Below are 27,389 nucleotides of genomic sequence, written 5' to 3' on the forward strand. Positions count from 1 at the left end.
GTGCGTGAGCTGCCATCACCTATTCAGTTTGGCAGAAAATGTGATTATCGCTTCCTCTCCTGTGGTTTACCGTAGGGAAAGAGAGATGAGATGTGCATGCACGGTTGGGCGGCGGCTCACGCAAAGTCTGTGGTCATCTTCATACCCTGCTCTCAGCTGGATGCGCCTTATGTGTCCCTGACACTTTCTCTCATTATTAGATACACCGCTTCCTGCTGGGGGAGGCCAGGTGTTGGTGATGCTGTCACGCACAAACCTCCTGTCAAGGTGCCTCGTGCTCATGTTCTCACAGCGCACAGCCACACACACACGCAGGTAGTTTTAGAGGCGGACAGATGTAATATATTTATCAGCTCCTCACTGCTACACGGAGGAGGTGTTAGATTGGAGAACAGGAACTCAAAACTTCAGGATCCACTTTTCAGCTAATAGCTGTCCGGTCTGTGTGAAATATCAAGATGTTGACGACAGGTGTAAAGTGGCTGTTCGCTTTTCCTAGACCAGCACAATAAAGAGTGCTGCACATAGAGAAAGTCCCTCTGCAGTGTCATCTAATGCTCCTGCCTTTCACCAGAAAAAAAAGTGCTCCTTTCCACTTGAGTAAAAAAAAATTGAAGTAAAGGCTCAAATTCAATTACATTAAAACAATCTTAGCTTTCATCTTGCATTTTAATTCAACTTGTGTAGTTAATAAAGATAACCAATTACAGCAAGTAATGTCAAAACAATTATGCAGATAAACAGAAACAAAAATGATTAATAGCAGAAGTAATGACCTGTCACCTGCCTGCAACATCATTATAAATGAGATCTTCTAGCTGCATAACATATTCAGGGCCCTGTTGCTGCTGTTAAGTGGATACCATATCTGTGATCACAAATATTTGATATTCTGTTATTCTACCCTGTGGAAGCATGAGTCTGACTCTTCTGAATTCATCATTACCAACTTGCGAAGCAGAAAATAATAAAAATGACAAAGACATTTTATTAGAATATTCAAAGTATGTTGCTCAGAAAAAACTGGAGCTTACACTGGCTGTATACTATACTTTAAGCTCCTTTTCTGAGCATTTATAGTTTTCAGTAGTTCTGGTATCGGTCCACAAAATAGCACAAATTTACTGCTGATAATATTGTAGGTGTAAGTGCTCTACCCTTATGTTATAGTCAAGCCCCAATACTTTTTCACTTAGGCTACGACCACACTAATGCGTTTTCGTTTGAAAACACATCGTTTTCTCTCCGTGTTGGCCTCCCGTCCACACTGAGACGGCGTTTTCCTCAAGGAAAAATGCAGCGCTTTGAAAACGCTCTTGAAAACGAATACATTTCAAAACGGAGCTGTCCCGTCTCAGTGTGGACACTCGAAAACGCAGACTTTCTAAAACGATGAGCATTTTAGTCATGTGATGCAGTCATGTGACGAATTAAATAAGATAGCAGAGGGCATTATACAGCAGTTGTTTTGATTGCTCTCAATTTTGGCAGACCTAAAAAAGATTAATATCAGTTTGTACATGCTCCAGATAGCTTTTCTTCAAATTCTTTAATTCTCACTCACTTTTGCGCATGTGCAGGACTGGAAGTAAGCGTTTTGGGCCGTTTCAATGCGGACGCACAACTCTGTGAAAACGACTGAAAGCGCTAGTGTGGACGCAGAGCGTTTTCAGACGAAAACGCCGTTTTCAAATCTATCCGGGCTAGTGTGGACGTTGCCTAGAGGTGGGCAGATTGATCCAAATGTCGACAGTATCGATACCAACACTGGTATTGGTGGTGGATCGATACTAGTGTGAAAGGATCAATAGTTTGTTTCTGTCCTCTATGTTCAGTACATAGCCTACTGAATTGTTATTTACTTATTTACTGGAAATGAAAAAAAATCTACCTCAAACATGAACCTTTTTGTGTTGACTGTCGCATCTATTTTAGTGATCACCTTTAGAACATTTAAACAGAAGTTGATGTAAAGTCCTTTAAAGACAGGCACATTTAGATTCCAGCCCACAACCCCCCCCCCCCCCCCCCCCCCCAAAAAAAAACCCAACTAAAAGATGTGTTTTTCATTGTGCTAACTGATTATTGTTGATTTAGTGGTCTTTAAAACGTGTTCAGAATTTGCAAATTGATCATGACTCATGTCACATGTCATGACACACTGCTTTCACTGAAGTATCAGCATTGATATCGGGCCTGTATTTACTTGGTATAAGATCGATACCAAAAGCATCGCACTGCACTAACACAAACTGAGGAAGTTTTGCGGTCTAAGAACAGTTGTTGCCTTTAATTCCTGTTCACTCTTTTCTCTGGCTGTTATTATTTAGATTAAATACTAGTACTATCATTACTACTGCTGGTGTCATAAGTAGTAGTGTATGTGTTTTTTCACAATTTTTATATATTTTTTGAGGTTGATCTTAAAAGAGAAGTGACTGCACTGAGCTGTTGTAGGTTTTTGCTGTTCTACCTCTTTGACATGGACCAATCAGATCTTTGTGTATAGTTTGTCGGCTAGTTTTTACTCAACCATGCTAACCATGAAACTCACAGGTGTTGTCCTATCGGCTTGACTGAAATCCTTAAATATAATAACTAAAATCATGTTTTGATTACATAAAATAATTAGAGGACTTTTAACTGAAGCAAAACCAATCAGGAAAAGTGCTGTTAGAACATAATTCAGTTAATTCATGGTACACTGAAAAAAATATGTTGTTGGATTTACTTAATTCAATGGTGGACATTTGTTGCACACAGATGTTTTGCTTTGGCAGCAACTTAAACAATTGAGTTAAATTAACACAATTTATTCATGTTCAATAAACCTGTGCAATTTGTGTTGATAAAATGTGACTTAAACATGTTTTGATGAAGTAATTTGAGCTCTTGAAATATTTTAATCCTTCACAATTTTCTCACTTTATCCCAACACCATTCAGTAACTTTTACCCAATACTACTTGGTCACTTAAATACTACATGTTATCTTCAAATTACATTTTGCTATTATATTCTAGTATCAAATACACAATTTTCAAATGGAGGCCTTATAACAGATTGTATTGTTCTCTTCCAAGATGGTTGCTGGCATCCACCAGTAACCTTTCAAAACAAAATGTCTAATTTCACTGCATTGACAGTAGGTAAAGAATTAAACTGACATTACTCCACTACTGAATCTATATAAATCAACAGTTAAATAATGTCAGTTCTTCCGTGTTCTCTGGAATCAATCACAGCAAAGAAATTAGACTGTTTCTTTTGAAAAATGTTGGGAAAGAACAATACAAAACATTCTATTTAAGGCCTCTGACATCAAGATTCAGTTAAACAACAATTATAACTAAACAATTTGAGGTAATGTTAGTTTCCATTAACATTAAATTAGGTTACTGAATTGGCAAACACCTTCCTATTAACATTACCCATTTTACCCCAATAACTAAAGAAATTAGCACTTGCAGGTCAAAACCTTTATTCAAGAGATGCAAAAATAACATTGATACAGTGACTGTCAAAAATTACGGCACTGATCATACTGTGACATCTTGGTTCAAAACAGCACACTTAGAAATATTCAACGTTCTTTACTTCAACTGAATGAAACTGAAAATACCATTTCACACGGCCCATATGGGATATTTAGACTGCATAACTGTTCATGCTACATCTCTTCACTAGTAAAAGAAAGAAAAAATACAAAGAGAAATTTAAAAATGCTGCCAAACAGACAGAGAAAAACAAACAACAACAACAACAAAAAAACGGCTCGTCCTCATGGCAGTTGCAGTGTATATAAAAATGAACCCTGCGATCTGTTCCTGGAATTGAGCTTCAAAAATGCAGCAGAACAAGTGTGAGATTTAAATGTCTTCTCACCTAGAGCTGGTCACCTCACATGCATAACAGTGAGCTTCGTTGCAGGAGCAGTTTTGTCTTAGTTGTGAGCTTTTCTTGAGAGCTGAGTTGCTTCCAACTCCATTACCACCCTTTGAATCACCTCAAAAGTGTAGCAGAGTTGTGATGGGTAACTCATATTGAAGGAATAAAAAAGGTCCAAACAGCATGGCTACTGCAAAGGTCACGTTATCCAGATCTTGAAGAACTACTATAACCTCGATGATGATGCCAACGTCAGAAAAGTCATTGCCTGGTGCATCCTCTGGAGACAGATGTTCATTGTGGTTTTCTCAATCTGTGCAGTGGCCTCAGTCAAGTCCTGGTTAAACACAAAACATTTCTTTAAGATTCCTTTTTAAACTCATCTCTTTTGAATCTACCAGTTCTAATGTTAGAGTAATTTAAACCAATGCAAGCAACATAGTAAATAGCTATAGCCAAAGAGTGGCCTGCCATGCTGCCATTCATGGTCTAACAGAGTTTCTAAGAGAGGGTGAAAAACATAATTTCAAATGCTTTACATTAGTTTTTCTTAGAAAGACACCGGCCCATCAGAAATCCAGGTTTTGTCACTCAGAAGATGTTAGAATTTAGACTTTCAGCCCCACAATTTGGTTAGCTGTTGGTCTTTTTTTTTTCCAAACAAAAGCTAATGTAAATATTGGTGGGATTTTCCTTTGTTCACTAGAATGACAAATTTAAAGTTTTTTCACACTGATGTGACCCCTAATACAGGGGTGGGGCCTCAAGGGCCGGCGGCTGAGTTCACTACCAGGCCTCATGTGAACTTCAAATTATTAAAGAGGACTACTGGTCCTAACTGGTCCAATGAGGATCAAGTGGATAACTAAATGCATTTTTAAATGTTGCAAAGCCACAATCTACTCATAAAACACTCACCATGAACTCCTGCACCAAGATGTTGCAATTGTCTTTCACACAGATGCGGAGCACTTTGATGAGACTCCCTTTGAGCATTAATGTCATCCTAAAGTATTATAACAAAGAAAACAGAGATTTGTGAACTTTTCAGTAGCACAGAAGAAAATGATCCCAGACCAAAACTTAAACCAGTCAACATGCAACACCAGCATCTACAAAGCAATATCAAAAGTTCCTGTTTGACATCAACTTTATGGATATATAGTTTCCAGAACATTAATTTTTTTAAAAAGATCAATTTTTCTCAGTGGGCCAGTAAATGCATGACGAAAATTATGGCATCCTTTCGGTGGAATCAGTACTCACAGGTAATAGTTGACTGTTTCAATGGATGCAGCATAAAAATCTTTTACTGACCTAATGCAATACATATACACTTTGTAGTTAAAGAATTTTAAAGTTCTTACTGTCATCATGGCAGCTACATCCTTTAGCTTTGTGCCCTGTTCCCCCGATCACTTTGCAAACACTTTCAGCAGACTGTCAGAGAGAAACTCAGCTCCGTCAGAAACCTTGACTGTAAAGGCATGGTTGGGATGCACTGGAATGCTGCATTTTATCTGAAATGACATAAAATTATTTTGAAATAACAGCAGGCACTGTGCTTGGTTAATCAGTAATGTTTTGTTGAATAAAAACGGTGTTTCCAGATCTTATGGGATTAAAAAAATCCAAAGATGTTTATTTCTGATTTGCAACCCAAGAACCCACAAGTTACAACCTCATTTTAGTTCAAGTGTGCATTAATGTGAGTCCAGTAATCACCTTTCTGACAATACATACAGGTATAAGTTAAACCTATGGCAGATTTTGGATTTCTCAGTTGTATTAATAGGGTGGTCTATTTGAGTATGCATGCACCTAATAATTATAAAAAACCTATTATAATTAAGTTACAGAAACCTTAAGCGAAAATAGAATATACTTTCTTACCATAACACCTTGAACCCACAATCCATCAGCTGACTCCTGGTGAAATGCAGAATAGATGTGGTCTCTCAATGTGCATCAACAAAAACAAAAACAAAAAGAAAAGGACAGCAGGTGAGGGCAGGAGGGGTAGGGATGTAAGCTAGCATAATACCGCTGATGATATTAGCTAAAGCTGTTCAATGTCCAAAATCTCACTAACACCACGGTGCAGTAAATACACAATGTAACTGAAGAGTCAGTTGACAAATCTATTCACACAGAAAACCAAATTATGTTATGAGTGCCTCATAATTAGGTTTAATGTGATATTACGGCTCTTGTGCCAAAGACAAATTCAAATGAAAAAGCGCCAATTCCTTGATAACAGATAAAACAGCAAATAAGCTAACGGCTCTTTTTTAGCATGTTACATGGCGGCACTTTAGACGTTTAACTACATTTGGCTGAAATATGGTAAATATTAATTCAAAAAATCAAGACATACCAAAAAACGTAGAGTTGGCTGCTCGACTTGACTGAGATGGATGCATTTTTTAAACCACGATCCAAAGCCCGCGAGATGAAATCACGCGTGGTTTCACGAGATTTAACGTTGCTATCTTATTGACTTACTTCACCTGAACATGATATGAACAATTTAATACACCCTTTCTGCATATCATGTAGTTTTTACACTATATAGTTACATTTATCTTTAAAACATGAGGCAATTGTGTTAAATACATGCAAGATGCTTACATAAATCCAAGAGATGGCCAGTCCCTTTTTTTCAGTGTATAATACTTGAAAATATAGGTTTCTGTGCTGTCCAAGTATTTAATCAAACCTGTCCATGGAATGAGTAAAAAACTCCAGAGGAAAAGTTGGCAGCTTAGATTTAGAAGCTCTACAATCCACTAATTTCATTAAAGTCGCTCTCTATTATCTTTTTTCAGTATTTCACCTCAAATTTGCATATCTCTTCTTCAAGACTCATTCTCAACCTTTTCCCATTAACCTTTTTCAAGTTATTTTCCACCAAGGTTCAGGTTAATGCTTATCCTGTTTAATTATTTCAAATTGTGGGCCAAAATCTGAGATTGTAATTATAGTTCATCGATTATCTCATATTTATTAATTGCACAGCTCCCCAATGCCAAAAAGCCTTTCTAATTATAAAAATTCTGGTGAAAATCCTCTCCTCTATTTAGAAAAGGCAACATATCTGAATTACTGTGAGCCAAGGTGATCTTTGGAGAGAGCATCCAGATAGGAAAATAACTAATTTTTGTTTTCTCCATTAGAGTGCTTTTACGTGATCGATTTATTAAAAACACACACATGTGAAAAGCAGTTTGGGCATAATGCACGGTAGGAACAAACAGGCAAAATAAACCACCAAGTAACAAACCTTTTTAATGTGAAGTGCTTGCAAACACCTAAATGTGGACAGATGTCCGCACAGGCTGTGCTCTGTTTCTAGAATCAGACAAGCCGAGTCACCTGATTAACTTTGATAGGAAAAAGGCATAACAGTTTTTACAGCTTGTTTTCCAGAGGATAGTCATTCATAATTTCGATCAATGAAAATCACCTTTATTTTTGGTTGTGCTTTCCCACTGCAAACATCTTTCTCCGTCTAATTCCCAGGATGTGAGCCGCATATTTAGTTGAACGTTTGGCAGCTGACATAGCAATAAAAGAGCTTCCAAAAAAGAAAAAAGAAATCACAGTTTATAATTCTTTATTAGCATTAGTATTCTATTCCATCTTATTTTTATCTGAATTCAAAAAATAAGAATCTCATTAATTCACCTGCATGTTTAATAAAACATGTGCATGAGACAAATGAAGCATCGTGAATCCAGAGTAATAGCTTTAAAATGGCTCATAAGTGAGTGCTGTCAAACATTTATTGTTACGGGCAACATTTCTTTCATTACTTCTGCTCCTACTACAATAACAAATAAACTGTATGAATGTGCTGAGTACGATATCATCTCGCAAGATTTAGTGAATTTCGAGTAACCTTTGGCTACTTTCTGTTGAACGGATTGTAAGTGATGCATTCTTGTAAAACGCGTCCTGAGATGACCTTGGTTGTCTTCATAAAAGTTCAAATCCAGACATATATGTGGCTTTTAAGGTTAGAGCGTGCTTTTTAATGACAGTTGTTTATGGCCTATTTAATTACAATCGGGTTAACAGTGGATTTGAAGCCAGAGACTGACTCATCTAATCACAACTTCAAAGCAGAATAATTTAGCAGTGGTCACTGAGGACTGGGCGCTGAGCAGTGGTGTGATAAATAAAAGGGGCTCGCCGGTGCCCTCTGTGCCCTTAAAGAGAAGCTGTCTCCCTGTGGACATCCACAGACCAGCAATTACAGCTGACTGTTAGCTGCTTCTCTTTTTCTGCTCTATCGACATGTCAGCGCCCAACTCTGGGAGGACTGAGGATGAAAGAAGAGGCAGTGGAGACAGCAGCAGGAAATAGTAGCAGAGTTGGGATGAATTCACTTTTGTGCAGTCACAAGGGACGTGGATATTTTGCACTATTTACCACTTACTGCACAGGATGTTCACAGAGACAAATATGGCCAGCCCATCCAATATATTGCCAAATACTTTATAAATGATAGCTTTACAGTTAGAATTATAATTTAGAAGAATACACAATGGACAAAAAAATAAAAAATAAAAAGTCCTTTTCCCCTCACAGATCACTTGCATCTACCAACTGAGGTGAACACTTGACAGATTTATGAGCGCTCTGTTCAAGCTGCCCTTTTTACTAGCAGCTCTGTCCCTGAAAGTGTCTGTGGATGCTTCTGGTCGATTGAATTTAAAGTGTAGTATACACAGCTTTATCATCTAAAGTGTGTGTTTGTTTTCGATTATCTCCACAGCCATTCATTGTAAAAACCTGTCACAGTTTAGGAATCTCAAGACAAACTTTTTTTTCTTCTTATGATGACTGGAGAAGACTGGAGAGTAAGTGTGAAATTGCACGTTGCAAAAATTGGGTTTTATGTCGAATTCCACAGAAAAGAAGGTCATAATCTTGGACTCAGACTTCTTTCCCTTCACAGAGAGCCGAGCTTTGCCTATAAATAATCCTCGCTTCCCATTCGCTAAGACTGCTCGACGCCTTGTGATCGAAAAACACCTGCGAGGAGAAACAATTCTTTCTCCTCGTTTCCTTTTTGTTTCTCTTTAATTGACTTTTTAACAAGGCTGTGTTCAAGTTGACCAGCTACACGCCTCCGTTCCAAACTACCACTCACACACACATATATATACTTCTCTTATTGGCTGTGGTTGGAAACTCATTAAAACCCTTTGTGTATGCGTGTGCAAAATGCTCCCAATTTCTGAATCAATGAGGTATGTTCAGAGGAGCATAAATGAACAACATGGTTATATGCATGATAATGGCAACCCCTCGCTTTCTGTCAGGGGAGGTCAAACTGAATAATGCATCTGACTGAAATGAAAACACCCTCTAGGGTGTATGTGGAGTAAATTATTTCAAGCTATTGTTATTAAGTCCTAGTGAGAACCTGTACGAGGACCATCATTTGGAACGGTAATCAACCAATCACTGATTTGTTTGAACGTCCACACTAAGGTTTTCACTTACCGGGTCCAGGCCGGATCACTACTTTATTATACCACAAGGACAACAACAACATAAAGTCACGTGTTTCCATGGGACTCTATGCCATCCTTGCAATAACTTCATGTAATCGTTTTCTAAATGACTTTATCAGTGTCTCACGTGGTTGTGGAGGAATTTGGCCCATTGCTTTACAGTGTGACCTCAGTGCATTGGTGTTTGTGGGCATTCATTTTTGTACAGCTCTCTTAAGCATTCTTGATTCTTCTCTTTTTCAGCCATTCCTTTGCAGATTTACTGCCGTGCTTTGGATTGTTTTGCTGTTACCATGACCGAATGACCCAACATTTATCTCTAGAATATTTTGGTATACAAATATATGCACATGCAGGGTGCCGGGGTCCTGTGGCTGCACCCAGCCTAAATCATCTCCCCTCCATGTCTGCGCTTGACAAATAGTATGAGGTGTTTATGCTGATATGCTGTGTTTGGTTTTCACCGAAAATGGCACTGTGCACCAGGGCCAGACATCTTTGCTTTGGTGTCGTCTGTCCACATGACATTCCTCCAGAAGTCTTGTCTTGTTCATATTCAACTGTGGAAACCTGAGCTTTGCTGACATTTTCTTTTAAGAGGCTTTCTGTTGTCCAAAAAAAAGCCATACTTGTTTTCTAATCATGCTGTCATAAACTTTAACGTGCTAGCTGAGGCCTGCAGAGTGAGATGCAGGTTTTCTGCAGGTTCTCTGAGCATTGCAGTCTGATTTCAGGGGTGAATTTGCCGGGATGACTCCTGGGAAAACCAGGAGATTATGTAACACAGGAATGCTCCAGACCAGCAAACTGCAAACGCTTTTTTAAAAGTGTTTACACTTGTTGATGATTAATCAACCAAGTGCATTTGATTAGCAGTGATTGGCTGCTACTTACCCTCTTAATATGTATGGAAATTGTAAGGGTGTATTTAGTTTTTCACGTGATCTGTATAAATCTTATGAAAACTTTTGTTTTCACATGACTGTGTATGGCAGAGACTACTGGTTTGAAATACGGTTTTAAATATATCTTAATATGTATCCACTATATGTTTATCTTCTAAATTAATATGAAAGATACATAAAAAAAATGTTGTGACTACATAAAAGATTTATTTTTCCTCAAAAAGTATCTTTGACTGACCACAAATGTATTTTTTTTTTCTAATAAAGCGGCTACATATTAGAAACAAGGCTAAAAAGTTTAGCTTCTTAACTTGAAGTTTTTCTCTTAATCTAAAATGAACCATTTGCCAGTGTAACTTCTTGCTCATACCAAACAATGCTACACTAAAGCGTATTTTCTGATGTATTTAATTTGATTTCAGCCAGTTTTTAAAAGATGCATAAGAAACAAAACAATAGCAGCTTTTCTGTTAGTTTGGTGTCACCAAAAAGAATCAGCAGATAAAAAAACAAACAAAGAAAAACAAATGTTCAAAATTCTAACAAGCCAGAAATCCGACCAGCACCAGCTAACTGGACGCAGTATGTGGCTGCTCTGATACCGAGTGACGCCAAAGGCACCCGAGAGGCGAAAGCTCAAACGTTTGCCAATCCAACCGTCTGTAGATCACTCGCTCGCTGCTTTCGAGGAGACAGTTTTATATTGCACAGCAGGAAGAGAAGATTTCACACCAGTCGCCAAAATGAACAGCAATTTTGAATATCATAAATGTGCCCCAGCCGCAGAGGAGCGACGGAAGTTTCGTCCCTGCTGTAGCTCCACTTTGTGGTGTTGTCTGATAAGAGAAGGCTAAGTATTGTGCCTGCTGGAGGTTCCATTAAGTAGAAACTTCAAACTACATTTGAATGACCGTTTATTGCTTTAATTATGCTGGAGTTACATGTCATTTTGAATTGTTTATATGTTTTTTTTCTTTTTTAAATGCAGCCAGATTAACCGGTAGAACAAAAGTATCATAATGGAAACACACTAATGATAAATTAGCTGAAAGCGTTGCACCTCTGTGTCCCTCAGATGTTTAGCAAGTGCTGCTAGGTTTGATGCCAGCTTTATAAATAAAAATAATTTTGGGAATCATTCTCAAGTAGTGAAAATAAGGTTGATTATATCCTTTTAGCTTCCCTCTCCTTCCATTTGGCTTATTTACCTGTTTGAGCTGCCACAAGGCTGCTGGATTAGCAACCGCCCCAAGGGGTAGGCTGTTCACTTTATATGGTTTCCTCTCAAGTCTGTGCTATGCCTTTGAACACTCTTTATCTTCACATCTCTGCACTCGCCTGCAAATGGAGCACCACACAGGGGCTTCTTTGATATGAATTAGCAATAGGAAGGTGCCCGAGTCACTTGCGAAGCATACTTAATTTGTACAACACAAATTAATGTTCTAAAAATAATACTCTCGCACACCCTTTAAGGGGGCTCAAGGAGAGCTTGAAACAATAAGACTCAGACAGTGATGAGGTGCGACATTGAAAAATTAGCAGAGTCAAAATGTCACCTTCCCCCCTGAAGTGCCACAGCCAGGCAACCAAAAGAACAGAGGAAGAAGATGAATGAACGAGAGAGGCGCTGAGCATCTAACGTTAGCTGGAATCCCAGCTGACCAAAAAAAGGGAGTCAAAAAAAAAAAGACTGACAGACTTCAAGGGAACTCGGGAGACCTTGCTGTTTTAGTGGGTCCCTCTTGCTCACTAAAGCAGGATGGCTAGAAATAGCAATTGTGTGACACTTGGCTCCTGCGGGCCCCGGGTGCTGTGAGCCAGCAGTGAAATGTGATGCTCGCTGCCGTGCCTTTGCACTCCAACTGTTGTTGTTGTTTGGCTGCGGCGGAATCAGAGCGGGGACTCGGGGTTCTACTGCACACCCAAAGGAGAGTAGATGTCATATTCCAGAGTGAAATGCCTTCTGGCACTGTTCCGCCAGCCCTTGATTTGAATAGACAAGAGCTTCTGGGGAGGATTGAGGGATAAAAGAGGCTGAGGGAGGAAAGTGACTGGAGCCTCAAGAACAGACGCACAGTCTATACGCTGCATCAGCAGTCAGACGTATGGAGAAACGGAGCGCTGAGTGTGAAGTGACACTAAAAGAGACTCTGTCTTATTAAGTTAGCTAGAAAACTGAAAATACAATGTTAAGGGAGTTTGTTTACAGCTTTATGGAGTTTTTTCTACTCTATCTCTCTATATAATACTTACTTCTCCTGAATGATAAAATAACTTTATGTTTATATTACAGCTTTATTTTTGTGTCCATCCTGCATGGCTATAGGCTATAATGCATACTGCAACACCCATCGCTAGACTAAAGAGGCCAGTTAGGTATCAAATTGAATGAATTTAGCATAAAATACTTTGGATGCTAAAAATGCTAAAAACTAGACATGTGACACGACTCGGTCACAGTTGATATGTTACATGCAGTTGGGAAAGATTCCTACCTGTTTATCACTCTGTTGCTCCATTTCCTGTTTTTGTTTTTTTAATCTCATTTGTCATTACTGGCATTAGCAAATTTAAATACTGAGAAAATAAAACATTAGTGAAACATACTTGGGCTTTTTCTAGATTAAACTGGTTTATTATGTATACAGAGACAAAACTAATATAGCTCATACAATATTCTAATAATAAATTCTAACTCATGGCTCTGTGAAGGTCCCACGGACGGCTTTGCAGACCATCGTCTAGATGTTGTAGCTGTTAGCGGTCACCAGGGGGCAGTCTCACAAATAGCTGGTTTATGGGCAACTCTTGCTTGTGCTCCAGCCATCGGAAAAGACTGTTGTTGCCATGCAGTATTTTTGTTACTTTCTTCTTTTAAATCACTGATATTTCTTTGTGCTTCTCCCGTTAATGGTAAGCTTTGCTGTTGCTCTCTTCTATGTTACGGTGTTGTGCCAAAAAGAGATTTCTAGTAGTAGTTACAAGATTGCCTGAATTTGAACATATCTCTAATGAGTGATATCAAGTCATGACTTATATCTCCTTTGTTTATCCAGGTAAAACGTGTTAACTACAGTTTTATCAAGATAAGTGGCCAAAAAGACCAAAATACTTGAGAAACAGGGCATCTCTTGATTTGAGATAAAACCCCTTTATCTAAAATCCTGTTGAGTACTGCTTATTTATCGATATTAGCAAAGATATTGCCAAAGAAAACACATAAACATTGGAAATCACTTTTTATGAGTGTTACTTTGTGTCACGACACCAGCTCACTTTTCGAACAATCAACATTCAACCTACGCATAGCCGTCCACATCAAGCTGTAGTCCTCCAAGTACCCAGCGTGTTTGCATTGTTGCATACCTCTTTGTGTAGACAAATGCCTATGCAAAAAGGACACAAACTCATAACACTTCACACTGCTTCTTCTTTATGCTTGCAGATGTGTTGCTATTAGCTGCAGCAACAAGTACGAACGGTACCTCCAGCAATAATATATGGAAGAAGGTAGGGATACTCTTAGAAATGTAATGTTACATAAATGTAGCAGGAACGCTACCAGGGCTCAAAGAGTAAGGAGACACTGTTCTGGCAGGTTAGCAGTGCTGGCAGAAGTCTTCTTTTCTCGCAGGAATATAATGATGCAGATCTGTTGTCGTTATATGTCAGCCTACACATTGAACAGAATTTTAATTTGATGCCACAGTGGGTTAGTTGTACCGATCACTTTCTGTCGTACATCAATGCGACAGAAATATCTGTTTATATCTGACTCCATAACCTAAAGCTATTGGTGTAACTAACTAGTAAGCTACCTGAGTATGTTTAACTATGTTGAGGGTGTATGGGACCTGATTCACATGAACAGAGACTGTTTTAATGGCAAAGCTGGAAAAAATCTGGTGCAAAAGGATGCCAGTCAAGAGTAACAGTGAAACATTGCACCAGTGACTCATCTGTCTCCTCCAAACCAGGAAGAGGTCAACTTTCACAACACTGGAAGGAACATCGGTGTGTGCGGACTTGGCATGTGTGCTTCTCTTGCCACCTCACGCGCTTGCACTGGCAGTATTTACAATGCGATGTGCACTCTTAGACCTGAACACACTTAAGTTGTTTTTTTTTTTTAGTATCCTTTTCATTCTATCGCCTCAAAGGATTAAACAGAGGCTTTTAAAATCCAGCTGCAAATAAGCAGACATGTCTCCTTCTCCTCCCTTTGACCTGTATGCAGCAGAAACCTTCCTTCCCCTTTAGTAAAGACTGCCATGGGAGCACATCAAACACATGCCCTCTGCACCCGAGGCAATGAAAAACAAATCAACAAACAAATGAATAAGTAATCACAAGGTGTGTGTGTGTGTGTGTGGGGGGGGGGGGGGGGGGGATTTATGGGGATAAAAAACACAAGAAACCTTTAAAATATGTGTGAAAAAATGCATTTTCTGCACAGTTCTTCTGTTTCTGAGCCTTTTGTGTTTGCGGTATTTTGGGAAACATGCTGGCTCCCTGATCTCATTAGATTTATGTTCATTGTTCTTTTCCTGATCTAAGAAGATGTAAAAAGGCTTTAGTGGGTTGATTTTATGTACGGCAATGTTGGATGCACAGTGTTTGTCATTCCCCACAGGCTTTTTGCATTTGAGCCAGCAATATAGGAGTGAAAACACCTTTTTTTGATGTTGGGTTATGTCTTTGCATGAACAGTTGAATATAGTAGAGGGTTTCTTTCATCCTGCGAAAGAGCTCCGTACCTTGATGTTTTCGAAATAGCTTCGCTGTGATAAGATTTCAGAGGGATCATCCAGATGGTCACACCTATGCGCACAGCTGTGGGAAAGAGCTGTAAATTTAATAGGGAAATAAGAGCAATGGAGCTCATTCAACTGGCAGCGGGGTTATTTTTGAAGTCCTATAAGAACGCTGTAATATCATTAAGACTGTAAACCATTCAGTGTGCATTTAATTATTTCTAGAGATACTTCAAATGGCACAGTGTTCAAAAGTTAAAAAAAAGAAGAAACCAACTCTGCTTGTTACTGAGCTGCAGCCAGATTTACTGACCCATGCTGTTTGTAGCTTGTGCATATCTGCTGAGCCATGTCAATCAACTCCTAATGTGCATTAGGTTCTGCTTCTAATGTAAACATGGAGGTCATTAATTCACATCAAGGACACCTCTGTAATAGACTTTTATCAAGCAAATACAGCGGCTGCTAGTTTGCAAACAGCTTAGCAAGCTACAAACGTTCCTTGTGCTTTGATTTGATGCTAAGTGCTTCATCAATCACAATCCCAGACAGATCATTAGAGGCTTCTAGGATGACAAGACCAGCCAAAACATCTACAGCAGATTGCCCCAGACCAACCCTCAAACCTTTAATTACGCCCGAGGTTGGCAGATATCAAAGACATGCAGTGATAAGTGACTCACTCAATAGTAGCCATTACTTAAAGAAACTTGTTAGTGTCAGAGTTTTAAATGACTTGCACTATGTCGGCGTCCGCCAAAAAACCTGTGTGTTTCTGTATAACAGAAAAGGTAATGCTCGAAGTGGCTCATCGAGGCGATTACTTGCTCCACAGCACAGTGCCGTTTTTAATAACAGAGCTCCAGCTCAATTGTTTCAGGCTTCAGATTTAAGTGGTGGACTTTGCATCCAGATGGTTGCCGCGCTGACGCCCCTGTCAGCGTGGGTTAGAGCCACAAAGATAATGCCGACTTCGGTTTAGCTGATAAAAACCAAGAGTTGCATCGCAGCTTGTTAAAGGTAAATTTCTTAGCATAGCTCACCCTGACATTTGGCACAGATGTTTAATTTCCCTCAGAGTGAGCTGCTGCAGCTTTCATGATTGGCTAACCTTTTATCTACTGCAACGCTCGTTTCAAACTTTGAGCTTTTCAAATTCTCAGCTGTAGTTTGTGTTTAGTGCTAATTAGGAAATATTTTCATGCTAAAATACTAGCATCCGATTGGCTGTGACACAAGTATCATGCTCTTAACATGATTTAATACCTCAGTAACAGTTATTATAGTTTTCTATGTTCATGTTATTATTATATAGAGAGTATTTGTCTTTGAGAGTATATGTTCTTTTAACCGTTAGTCAAATTTTTATTTTTATTTTAGTTAAGTAAAATGTGTTTCCACAGCTTGTTTGAGTTTTTAGCTTAGCTTTAGTTTAACTTTCAGCATGTAAGCATTTAATGAGTTGCCGGTTTCTTATAACACATATAGTAGAGCTTATTCGTGTTTATGTTGTTCATTTATATACATATGTATATTTACTTATCTAAAATTTTCATCTCACTTACCATATTTGCTTTCAAAAAACCAACATGGCTGAAGCCGAGTGCTCCATACACCTTTTTGGGGTATAATTTTGCCTGTGATCATATTTTATGTGGTTAATATGCTGCACAAAGATGAGTACCAGGTAATCATCATACTCAAGCCAGTGGTAAAGGGCTCAAGGATAATATATTCTGTTCAAGGTTAACATAATGAATGCTAGCAGGTCAGTGGTGGTTTCTACCATTTCTACAGTAAGAATGATCAAAAATGATAAATTTGACACGTCAGTACTATTTTCTAATTTTCCTAACATCTACACGCCCCATGATATAACCAAGACAAGATGAAAACTGGATTCTCCTACACAAAAAATGTGCACTCACAGCTTAAAAATATTGTAAGCTCATTCTTACAGGACTCGATGTAAGAGTCACATTTTTACATTTGTTGAAAAAACATGAAAAAAAAGAAAATCTTTTCCTTAAACAACCTCCTCTGCTTCGGGGTCTGAGAATTTGACAGCTACAGATGCACTATGCAGCTCCCAGCAAGCACACTAAGTAAACTTTGCCTCAAACAAATAAAGGGTATAAAAGGACTTTGTTCAGTATGCACTCACATTGCGAGCAAAGCATGCCCTTTTGTCCTTCTTGCCCACCTGTCTAATGGAAACACTGCGCTGCGCCAGTGTAACACCTTGGGAATGATTGCTTATGCGCGCGCTTGTGTTTGTGTGTGCCAGGCTGCTTGTGCTGTAGGACAGTTCGTTATCTCTCAGATGAGCGGCTGGGTGATACATACCCAAGCAGACAGGCGTCGGCCAGGGTCACGGGGTGACTGTCACCTGCGTGTGTGCCGAGAGACTAGATCCTAAAGAGATCATGTCCAGACACATTTCCTTCCACCGGGTCCTCCGTCAGTTACTCTGGGGTCCAAGTGCCCCCTGGCGAGCAGAAGCGAGAAAAGTCCCTGAGCGAGATGAGCTAGGGCTGATTTTTATTTAGCACTTTGTCATCAAACCAAACTTGGCTATACACAGAATTTTCCTGCCTAATTATAATTTAAAACCCCAGATGGCCCACGAACTACACTACTAATATAAATATTCAGCATATTTCTATATAGCCCACAGCTTCACACCCCCACCCCTGCTCCGTTCTGGATATAGATCCAGCATAGCATCAATGACTTGTTTGCCTCGGGAGAGTTGTAGTGCTTATTCCAGCAGACAGAGCAAGGAGATCACATGAATATCAGATCCCGGCGGAGCTGTAGCTTTGGCTGCTGTTTAAAGCCCAATCAATGAAAGAAACATGACCCGTGTCTGTCTGTTGTGCATAGGACGACAAGCTGTTTCTTGGAAGACCGCATGATGTGCATGATTCAGGAAAGGGAGAAAATAGGAAAAGGATCCGCAATGGATACAGTATCCTTCGTAAAAGATTTACAGCACTGTTAGGCATATAATTTAATGACTACACTTTACACCTGAGCAAATTGTTGAACAGCGGCAAAACGCAACAGAAGCTCTGTGGATTTTAGCTTGCTGACTATGAAGATCCGACTTATTTAGCTGCAGGCACAGGCTGCATTCAATGTCCAGAGCTATTAGTGATTCTTGTACTACTAAAGCGCTGCTCCGGGGTACCCATTTCCTTGCATTAATGTCTACCTTCCACCACAGCAAATCAAAGGCTTATCTAATGCCTTTGCCTATCTTAGCATACTCTCTAAATATCACAGGTTAGAAGGCTGAGGGGCTATACTATACGATGGTCAGAATGAAACGGAGAACATGCCATTTTTTGTACATTTCAAAGCAGAACAATTTATTATCAAGAACAAGAATATCAAAGGAGAGGGGGAAAAAAACTTCATCAGTTTCATAAACTTGTTTTCACTGAAATTTCACCACTTAACATTTCCAGCACAGAGAGAATGACTTATTAAGCTTGAAGGTTCTTCTTTTTAATCTTACGCCTGTAGTTACAGTTTTTCACATTTTTTGCCGTTATCGTGTAAATATAGAACTCCTCTGCTGAAACCAGAGATTACAACAGTAGTTATTAAGAGGCTATTCAAAAGTTTTTAAACGTCCTTAAAGTGCTTCATAGCCTCCCGCATTTTTTAAAATGTTTTATCCTCGTCACAGACAAGATAGTGGCTCTGTTAAGAATGCAAACTGGGGTTTTTATTGCCAGTCGAAGGTGCGCTTCACCAGCCTGAAGAAGGTGCGGTTGTGTTCTTGAAGGTAGGAGCGGAGCTGCTGGAGCACAGTGCTGTTAACAGCAGGATGAGGTCGTCCCTTAGACTCGTGCAGACAGCGCTCTCGGCCATCACTGCGGATGCAGTAAAACCCTTTGGTCTGATTGAAGTAGAAGTTGGTGGATACTATCCTGGGTGGCAAGTTAAGGAAGCGCTCCACCCTCTGAAGCTCTGGGAGGGGATCACGGATCAGAGCGTCACCGTCTACTATGTGTATCTGTTCTAAGGGAAAGTGGCGCAGCCAGTTGCGCATGTGGACGTCGTACAGGCTCCTCTGAATGGCCTTGTACCTCATATTCAGCGCTCCGTTGCGCACTAGCAGGTTTTCAATGGCCTGAACCGGCTTGTGGTTCTCCAGCCGGTTAAAGTACACCTGGGTGTAGTCGGAGATGACCCGCTCAGCTGGGTCTCGCAAGATCAGCAGCAGCTTAATGGAAGAGTTCATGGCACAGATACGTTCGGGTGCAAGGGCTGAAGTGAAATAGCCTGGAGTTTTCTCTATTGTGATCTGGTGTGGGTAAGAGTAGGGCATTAACTCACGGTACCACTCAAAGCCCTTGGCGTAGTTCTCATCCCAGTCAAAGAAGTGCACCTCGGTGGCGGCGGCAGCCACTTCAGGGTGTATGTCCAGCATCTCCAACAGCGCTCTTGTGCCACCTTTGCGTACCCCAATAATAATACTATGTGGGGCTCGTTTGCTTGTTCCCGGGGGTGGAGATGTGGTTACATCTCCAGAGACATTCGCTAGTAGGCCGGTGTCAAGGTCCACGGTGTCCAGTGTAATCCCAAATCCTGCCTCAGGTGGGGCAGCGTATGTCTGAAGAACCAGGAGAAAGGCCGATGTCAGAAAACAGGCCATGGTGATGGACTGAAGTGGAGACTTGCAAAGAGTCAGTAAGAAAGAAGGCTGTGGCTTAGCTGTGGACCAAAGCTGACTTTCCGAACTCAGTGGTGCTAAGAAATGCAGTCTTTGTCTGCCATTGAATATGAACTGGAGACGGAGGACGAATCAGTCTGCGGCACATCTGCAGGGAAGAACAAAGAAAAAAAAGAGAGAGGAGAAAGGGCTTTTAGGTTTCAGGCATATAATGAAGAATGAATGTCTGTATTATACTGAAATGGCACCTTTCTCATTCCCATGAAAAAGCAATCCAGCCATAAATACAATCCGTGTCTGTTATAAGTGTATGATCTCAAAAGGATAATCTCAATTCATCTTTCTTTGAGTCTCTTTTAATTCTCCCTCTTCCCATCTGCTTTCTCTTCTCACTCTATAAAGTCACTTTCAATTGATACTGTAATTTCTCGGTGCGAAAAACATTTAGCCAGACAGCTCATCAGAAAATGTGTCTGAAATATGCAATTGAGTCTGAAGGCCAAAAGATGAGACCAGAGTTCTTTGTCTTCCTTCAGCAGGTCAAAATCCACACCTGTATCAATACGCACCTACCCACAGCGCTGAAACCAAGAGACTGTAAAGACAAATTTATTGCCGGAAATCAGATGAGTTCCCACTCTAGGTGGCTTTGATTTTCTATACGAGCTGAGAAAGATCGATACCAGAGCAGTGAAATCCAGCAAACAACAAGGAGAAGGATTTAGGGTGTTAGGTTTGACTTATAATCTTGCCGAGGAGCCCTTCAAAAGCATGGGAAAATTGAATGTCGCTGCCTCGTCTTTTTTAACTTTTGATCCTTTCTATAAGGCCTTTTAAATATTTTAATATTCGCTTTGTTTTTCTTGCCTTCAACAAGCACTAGTCAAATGGTGCGCCTCAACTTCAGCATGAAAAAAGGGAAAAAAACATCTCTGTAGCAATAAATGTATACATATATGTATATATTTAACGCCATGGAATTAATTGAAATGGCAAAAGTCTTCAGATATTTTTCACGAGGAAAGGCAGCCGAGAGAGCTGCTGCTTACTCTGTGCTAGTCAAAACAACAGGGATGGGCTATGCAAACATCCAGATTCAACAGCAAAGGTCACGGTAAGGCAATCCAAACAAGCACACATATTCCCATCCTGGGAACACATGGCTGCACACACACACACACACACATTATTTCAAATGCCTACTGTAGACAATTTTTTCCCTACCTCGTCCCTCATAATGTAGACCACAAATGGGTTTCTTTCAAATGCAATTTAAAAACTGGGTGTTTCTGTGGAAGTAACTTCGTCACCTTTTGCACGTTTCAGCACACTGGGGATAATTTCCCTCCCAACTAAGACGCTGAATTCCTGGCTCACAGTCTGTAGATGCCATTTACTGTAATTACATCTATTGGGGTTTTCAAGGAGGAAAGGATATTTTTTAAAATAAATTTGATCTTTCATTTCTTTGATAACAGCAGGGAGGCTGCCTGTTTCGGCAGTTATTTTTCTCAGCAATCTTTTCCTTCCAAGCCCCCCACCCCCACCACCAATGTATATATATATATATATATATATGTATGTATATGTATATGTATGTATATATATATATATATATATGTATATACATATACATATATATATATATATATTTTTTTTTTAGAGAAAATCACACACTCAGTAATTTATTTTATGTTTAACGAAAGGCTGAAAAAAGTCCCTTCCCTACCTAATTTATGCACCAAGCCAGCAGTGTGAAACAACAATCAGCTTGACTCCAGAATGATCAGCCATTACAATAATTTAAGATAAGTTTGTGGGACATGCTCATTCCGGACTGATGAAAGTATGAAAGTGTAATCTTTGCATAGAAACTGTCAACACATTGTGAGGGGATCATAGATTTGTGAGGCGCGCATAGACGATCTAAATCTGCGCACTTGAGTTGTTTTTAGCGGGCCAACTGTTATCATTAATCCTCTGCTTGCAGAAATGCTCAGCCTTCAGCACAATTTAATCACAGAAGCCGTCTCTTAATTAAGTGAAGAGTGTAACTACCAACGCGCAGAGCACATTTCTGCGGTGTCACCAGTGGCTTTCTCTCACCTTACAGAGTCTTTCAACCATATAAAGCCTGTGACACATGCCTCCCCCTCCCCAGTTACACATTATGATCTGTGGTCTGAGTGTGGGACTGGGCCTGTGTTCTGAACGCGGGAGAGCTGACCTGCCCTACAGGAGCGGGGATGGTGCGAGGAGGCACTTATGTGCTGTGACAGCCTCGCCTGCCTGTCAGCGTTTCCCTGGCAGAGAGCTGCCAAGTCCAATGCTAACAGCCAGGCAGCCAGACGAGCTTTCTGTCTCATCCAATTCCCCCCACACCTCTCACAGTACAGCACCACCTGGAAGGAGCCATTGTTTCGCATTCCACCGGGCCTTATTGCTTTATTCTGCACTTGATGTGTATCTTTCCAGCTTTTCAATCGGCACATGGCAACCACAATATCTGGCAGACCACTTAACCAAGAATATATCCGCTGAAGACTGCAGGAACCAGTGGAAGGTTATACCGCACAGGCTGGCAGGGGATAACTATGGCCACACTGAGTTTTGTGTGCAGGATATAGCATCTGTTTGGTGTCTCATTGCTGCTTCACAGCATCAGAACCGAGATTCAGATTGTAGAACTGGACACATTTTTGCTTGAACACTCAAAAAACAAATTCTGCCTAAATTGCTGACTTTAAATAATTTAATTGCATATAGATTTTTTGTAACTTTGTTCTATAATGTAAAATGTTAAACTGAACAGAATATGCTCAAATGCACAGTCACCCCAAGGTGCTTTATTTTGTAAGGTAAAGACCCTACAATAACTGGAATAAAAATACACCCCAGCAACCACATGACCCCCTATGAGCAAGTACTTGATGACAGTGGGAAGGAAAAACTCCCTTTCAACAGGAAAAAACCTCCATGAGAGGATCAGGGATGGGCAACCATCTGCCACAACAAAAATAAATGTTTCATCTTTTACATTTTAGTTGCATTTTACTCAAACTCACTGCTTCATTTTTATTGAGGGTGAAAAATCCAATTTTTTTCAGTGTAGGGTTTTAATGTTTTCCTCTGGCTACCTTTCTTCAGGCACTCTAAAGGCATAACAGTGCCGCAAGGCCATGAATGCCAAGGCGGTGGAAATGCTTTTAAACCTGTTCTGTTGTTTGCATTTTTCATCTTGAACCAGACATATCCTGATTTGCTGTGCTAAATAGACACTGGCACCATTCTGACCTAAGCCATGACGTGACCATCTTTAATCCTTTAGCACTGCAGCGCTACTTCTTAACCTGATGATACCATACATAAGAACGATCCCAGTGGCAATGAGGCATAATAAATTTCCAGAAAAGAAAAAAGTAACATTTAATACTTAATATTCCCAGATAGCCAGAATTAAGGTATCGCAGTATCAGTGCATTACTAATATGAACCATTAATACCTCATGAATTAGAGTCAATCCCTCCCTCTCTTTCAAAATGGTGAGACTTTTTTAATTAGATTGGGGTGGGGGTGGGGGGCAGCTTTGGACGGGAAGCAACGACCACACTTTTACTGAATTAGTTTTACATGCATTAGCTCTGTGAGTGTCCACTCGTGCTGAAGATGTCTCCCTGCCCCGCACACTGGGATATTCTCCATCCTCTTTTTGACCCTGATTATGTATAAGTGGGTATGGAAATTGAACTCGGTAAAGTCGGAGGCACAGTTGCTGAGATAACAAAAATCTAAAACTCTGCACCACACTCGCCCTTCGCTGACCATTATCCAGACTTTAAAACTATTCTGGCACCGGAGCAAAAGTGCAGCGTACCACCTGAGCAGACAGCTTCGCCAACAGTTCTGCACTATTCATTATATCCCACCAGGCTAAGAGGAGGGCTCCACAGGTTCCAGGCACCACGGGAAGCCAGGTTCCCACTAATTATCCCAAACAGCCGCCTCTATACATCTACAGCGAAAAAAAAAAGCCTCATTCATATTCAACAGGCCCCCCTGCCATTAACTGTGGCAGGCAGCAGGTATTGCACAGGGTGCTTTGTTTTTTTAACGGCTGCTCATTAGAGACGTTAGTACAAAATAATTATTACTGCAATAAAGCTTGATTACAAAGGGTGGCTTTTGCTATTAAACGGATTCAAGTGAGGAAGTCAAAATTAATCAATATTACTATCCATTTTTCTTGTGTGGTCACACATTTTAAATCATTTAGCACCACAAGTAAACATAAACACACACAGATTGTTTTACTTGTTTGATCTAAGCATAAGAATCTGCCGTTGCTCTTATCTACCGCTTGTTTATTTGACTTCATTCCATCCCACACTCTTGCATCTCCACTTCGCTGTTGTCCAGCGTTGTTAGACGATCCCGTGTGAGAGGCTCTGACCCGTCCGTCCAGTCACTTTGGACACAGAAACACATGCACTTTCACTCTGTTTTTGTTTTGCACTTTCCCACTTCCTTTCCTCGCCCATCCTCTCCAGTAGGCCTTCAGAAACCACTACAATATATTTTTTCCCACCCACCCACATCAAAACTGGAACTCTGAAACTTCACTCCCACATGCAGGACTGATTTTAAATTATGGATGCATTTTGGTTCGCAGTGGGATTCCTGGCTCACTTGATTAATTTCTATTGCAACAACTTCAGGCTTCAGCTACGTACCGAGGACAAAGACAGAGCTTTTCTTTCTTTCTTAACCTAAACTACATAGATGCAGTATAAACAGATGGCATGAAAGCCAGCAGAGCTTTAAGAAACTCACACGTTTAGTTTCTCAGATGTAAAATCCTTAACTTCCAACCCTGTGCTGCATCAGCATGCAAAAGGGTTTTGAAGGGACACCTTGAGTCCTGTGAAGCATTCCAATCCCTGTTCAAAGCTAGCTTCATCATGATGTGAACAAATAATGAGTGAGTATTCCCCCTCTGTTTACAGTATATTACAGCTGTTAACTGGTGAGTATAAGAGAAGAAGGCTGTGGGGTAGCTTGAGAACACAGTGTTGCCACTTTTAATCTCCAGGCTGGTAAAGAAAATATAATCGGGGAAGAGCAATGCTTTCTTCTCATTAGAAAACCAACAGATGTGCCCTACGCAAGGCATTTAACCCCTGACTAGGAGAGAGAGTTTGAGCCTATTGTGATGTTGGCATTATCCAAGGTTAATGTGGAGGCGTGTTCACACGGAGCTGTTAGTATTGGGCGATTGTTGTCATATGTGCTCTTTTCCACAGCTCATTCAATAACTCGAATAGAAGAAGAAGAGGATGATGAATCTGTTTTCATGAGGTCTTTCTGAGAAGACAGTTTGTGGTGATTATGACAGTTTCAACAGAAGCTTTCAAAAAGGAGGATTTGTTGCAGCACTGCTTTACATATAACATATATGCATTAATTTGGGCTAGATGTACCTATCAAAGTGACATTTGGCAGTGGCAAAAGCATCGGAGTAATCCTCTCCTTTGGGGCCACCTGCTGGTAAAGTATCTCTAAGTTATATCATAAGAACTGAGCACTTCCTGTGTTCCAAAGGATCAACACAAGAAAAAAGAAGAAAGAAACTTTCACTGATCATGGTCAAGGAAAGACTTCAACACCCTCTCCAAGCCTTTACTCCTGTAGCCACAGCTGCTGATATAATGAGAAAATCTAATGTCCATTTGGGCTGTGACCAACCTTCCCTCGAAAACTAACCCTACACTGAACAGTAGGAGAGTTTGAAACACTAAGCTAACCTTCGTGATTGTGTCTGCTCGTTGCATGCATCCCTTTCATAATGAAAGTGGTTTCGATGAAATAAGACCCTGGAAGAGTACACTTTTTGAAAGACAAACATAAAAAAGCCTGACTGGTGTTTGGTAGAAATGCATGTTTACAAGCCCCAATGCTTGTGAAAGGATGTACTTTGGACACATGAAACCAAATTAAAGCTTTTTTGTTTCTTTTTCCTTCTGGTAAAACATATCAGCTCTGTATTCTCAGAGGGAAAATTAAGCTCTGTAAATCAGATTACAAAAGTACTCTTTGGTTCTTTTTTTTTTTTACCTTTTCTTCAGTCTCTCTTCACATTCAGGAACAAAGAGCACACGGTGCTCTCATTATTTTTCCCATGCCAGCCTATGTAGGTGTTTTATAAACCCTTTTTCTCTCTGATTTCTGTGCCAGCCTTGACTTGTTTTCTGAGTGAACTCACAGGGTTTCTGCCTGGTTTAGTGTTGATGCAGGGCAACTGCCTGATTCAACAGTGTTTCAAACTTAAGTGTAATGTATTCAGTTCATAAAAAATGCACGTTTTAAAGCTATCCGGTTGTTCAGTGATGACGCGACAAATCCTACTTCCGGGTCTAAAGTAGTCTGCGTTTAATATGGCATTTGTGTTGTTAACATGTTTAATGTTATGTATTTTCTTCTATTTGATCTCAAAAAGCTCCTAAAACAGTCAGCGATCACTGTTGCCCTCCCTCGGCTTTTATTACCGCTAATCATTTATTTAAGCTCAGTTTTTAAAACCTTAGGATGTAACTACAGCCCAGCCCATGCAGCAGTATATGAATGACTAACCTCGTATTGTGGATGGATTATCTCAGTTGTTCTCCTGGCTGAAGTTTGGTCCGTTTACAGCATCCTGCCATGCGATTACATTTGTTCCTGACCACCGAGAACACTCACGGTAACTTTTATCAAGTGGGAAAAAAAGTTAGCTTGTTTATATTATGCTAACATAGCTGTGTCGCTAGCGGTCACGTAGCACATCATTATATACCAGCTAGCCAAACTTCAGTAACCCTACAAACGTCACTGCTGTTTAGTTTTCTGTCTTCATTTATGTTGGAAGTGATAACAGAGCTGTACGTTTTAATTTGTTTCCAAAACCCCGCAGTCAGGACATGCTATATTGTATTTAGATAGAAGCTAGCAAGCTAACTCCCTGCTAACTTCTAACTCCGTTAAATGTCATAAATTCCGTTTTCATGGATGCCTGGATGTTAAACTCAATTGTTACACCTGGTAGAGCAGAACACTGATCATTTTATTAAAGATGAAAGACTTTAGACAGTTTTTCAACTCTCAGTAATGCCATAGTGATCGTTTGATATATGGACCTGCAGCGGAGTTTAGACCCAGACACGGCTAGTGACGTCAGACTGAACAACCGGATATTAATGGCAGCCTTGGAATGCCATGTTAATTTAATCCTTGCTTAACTTTCAATCTTTAAATCAGGCCCTGGAAGTGTGATAAAATGCCATAACTATGACAAACTATTGATGCAGACAACTCAGCAGCATTTTACAAACACTGATGCTGGAGAAATAATATTTCCCTGTTTTGAGAGGACTGCAGCTCTGATGGGAAGCAGTATCGAGCTATTTTTGGAGCGCATGAGTAAGACAATGACCTAATCCACACCCACATGTCAGCAAAGGCATTCATTAACAGAGGATGTAATCTGTCATTTGCTTTTACACTCAAACGCATGTGGCCTCGGGCCCTAATTACAGTCTTTTATCTGTGATTTTCTATAAGTTGAGTTAAACTTTCTCTGTATAGCAGTCGTTTC

At 40.1% G+C, this 27,389-nt stretch overlaps 1 protein-coding gene and 1 long non-coding RNA gene across 3 annotated transcripts in view; both read right to left on the reverse strand.

Moving 5' to 3' along the window:
* Positions 1 to 2,960: 2,960 nt before the first annotated feature.
* LOC147315538 (uncharacterized) lies at positions 2,961 to 6,552 on the reverse strand. Of its 2 annotated transcripts, XR_015124360.1 has the most exons (5): positions 6,265 to 6,552; positions 5,781 to 5,816; positions 5,255 to 5,407; positions 4,806 to 4,893; positions 2,961 to 4,224 (listed from the first exon to the last, which is right to left on the reverse strand). It is a non-coding gene; the product is annotated as an uncharacterized LOC147315538 (long non-coding RNA). The 2 variants fall into 2 exon arrangements; XR_015124359.1 differs by lacking the exon at positions 6,265 to 6,552 and having other exon boundaries at positions 5,781 to 6,059.
* Positions 6,553 to 18,153: 11,601 nt separating this feature from the next.
* The window catches only part of hs3st1l1 (heparan sulfate (glucosamine) 3-O-sulfotransferase 1-like1), a 28,254-nt gene continuing 19,018 nt past the window's right edge, over positions 18,154 to 27,389 (reverse strand). The window contains exon 2 of the mRNA XM_086258394.1: positions 18,154 to 19,909. Within this exon, the coding sequence (XP_086114520.1) occupies positions 18,811 to 19,743 (933 nt within the window). The 5' untranslated portion in view covers positions 19,744 to 19,909 and the 3' untranslated portion in view covers positions 18,154 to 18,810. The remainder of the gene's footprint in view (positions 19,910 to 27,389) is intronic.

Source organism: Aulonocara sp. 'chitande type north' Nkhata Bay, linkage group LG13 (genome assembly GCF_057382095.1).
Source record: "Aulonocara sp. 'chitande type north' Nkhata Bay isolate Kocher_YH1m ecotype deep benthic linkage group LG13, A_spYH_male_GT1.1, whole genome shotgun sequence".
In the NCBI taxonomy this organism is placed as follows: domain Eukaryota; kingdom Metazoa; phylum Chordata; class Actinopteri; order Cichliformes; family Cichlidae; genus Aulonocara; species Aulonocara sp. 'chitande type north' Nkhata Bay.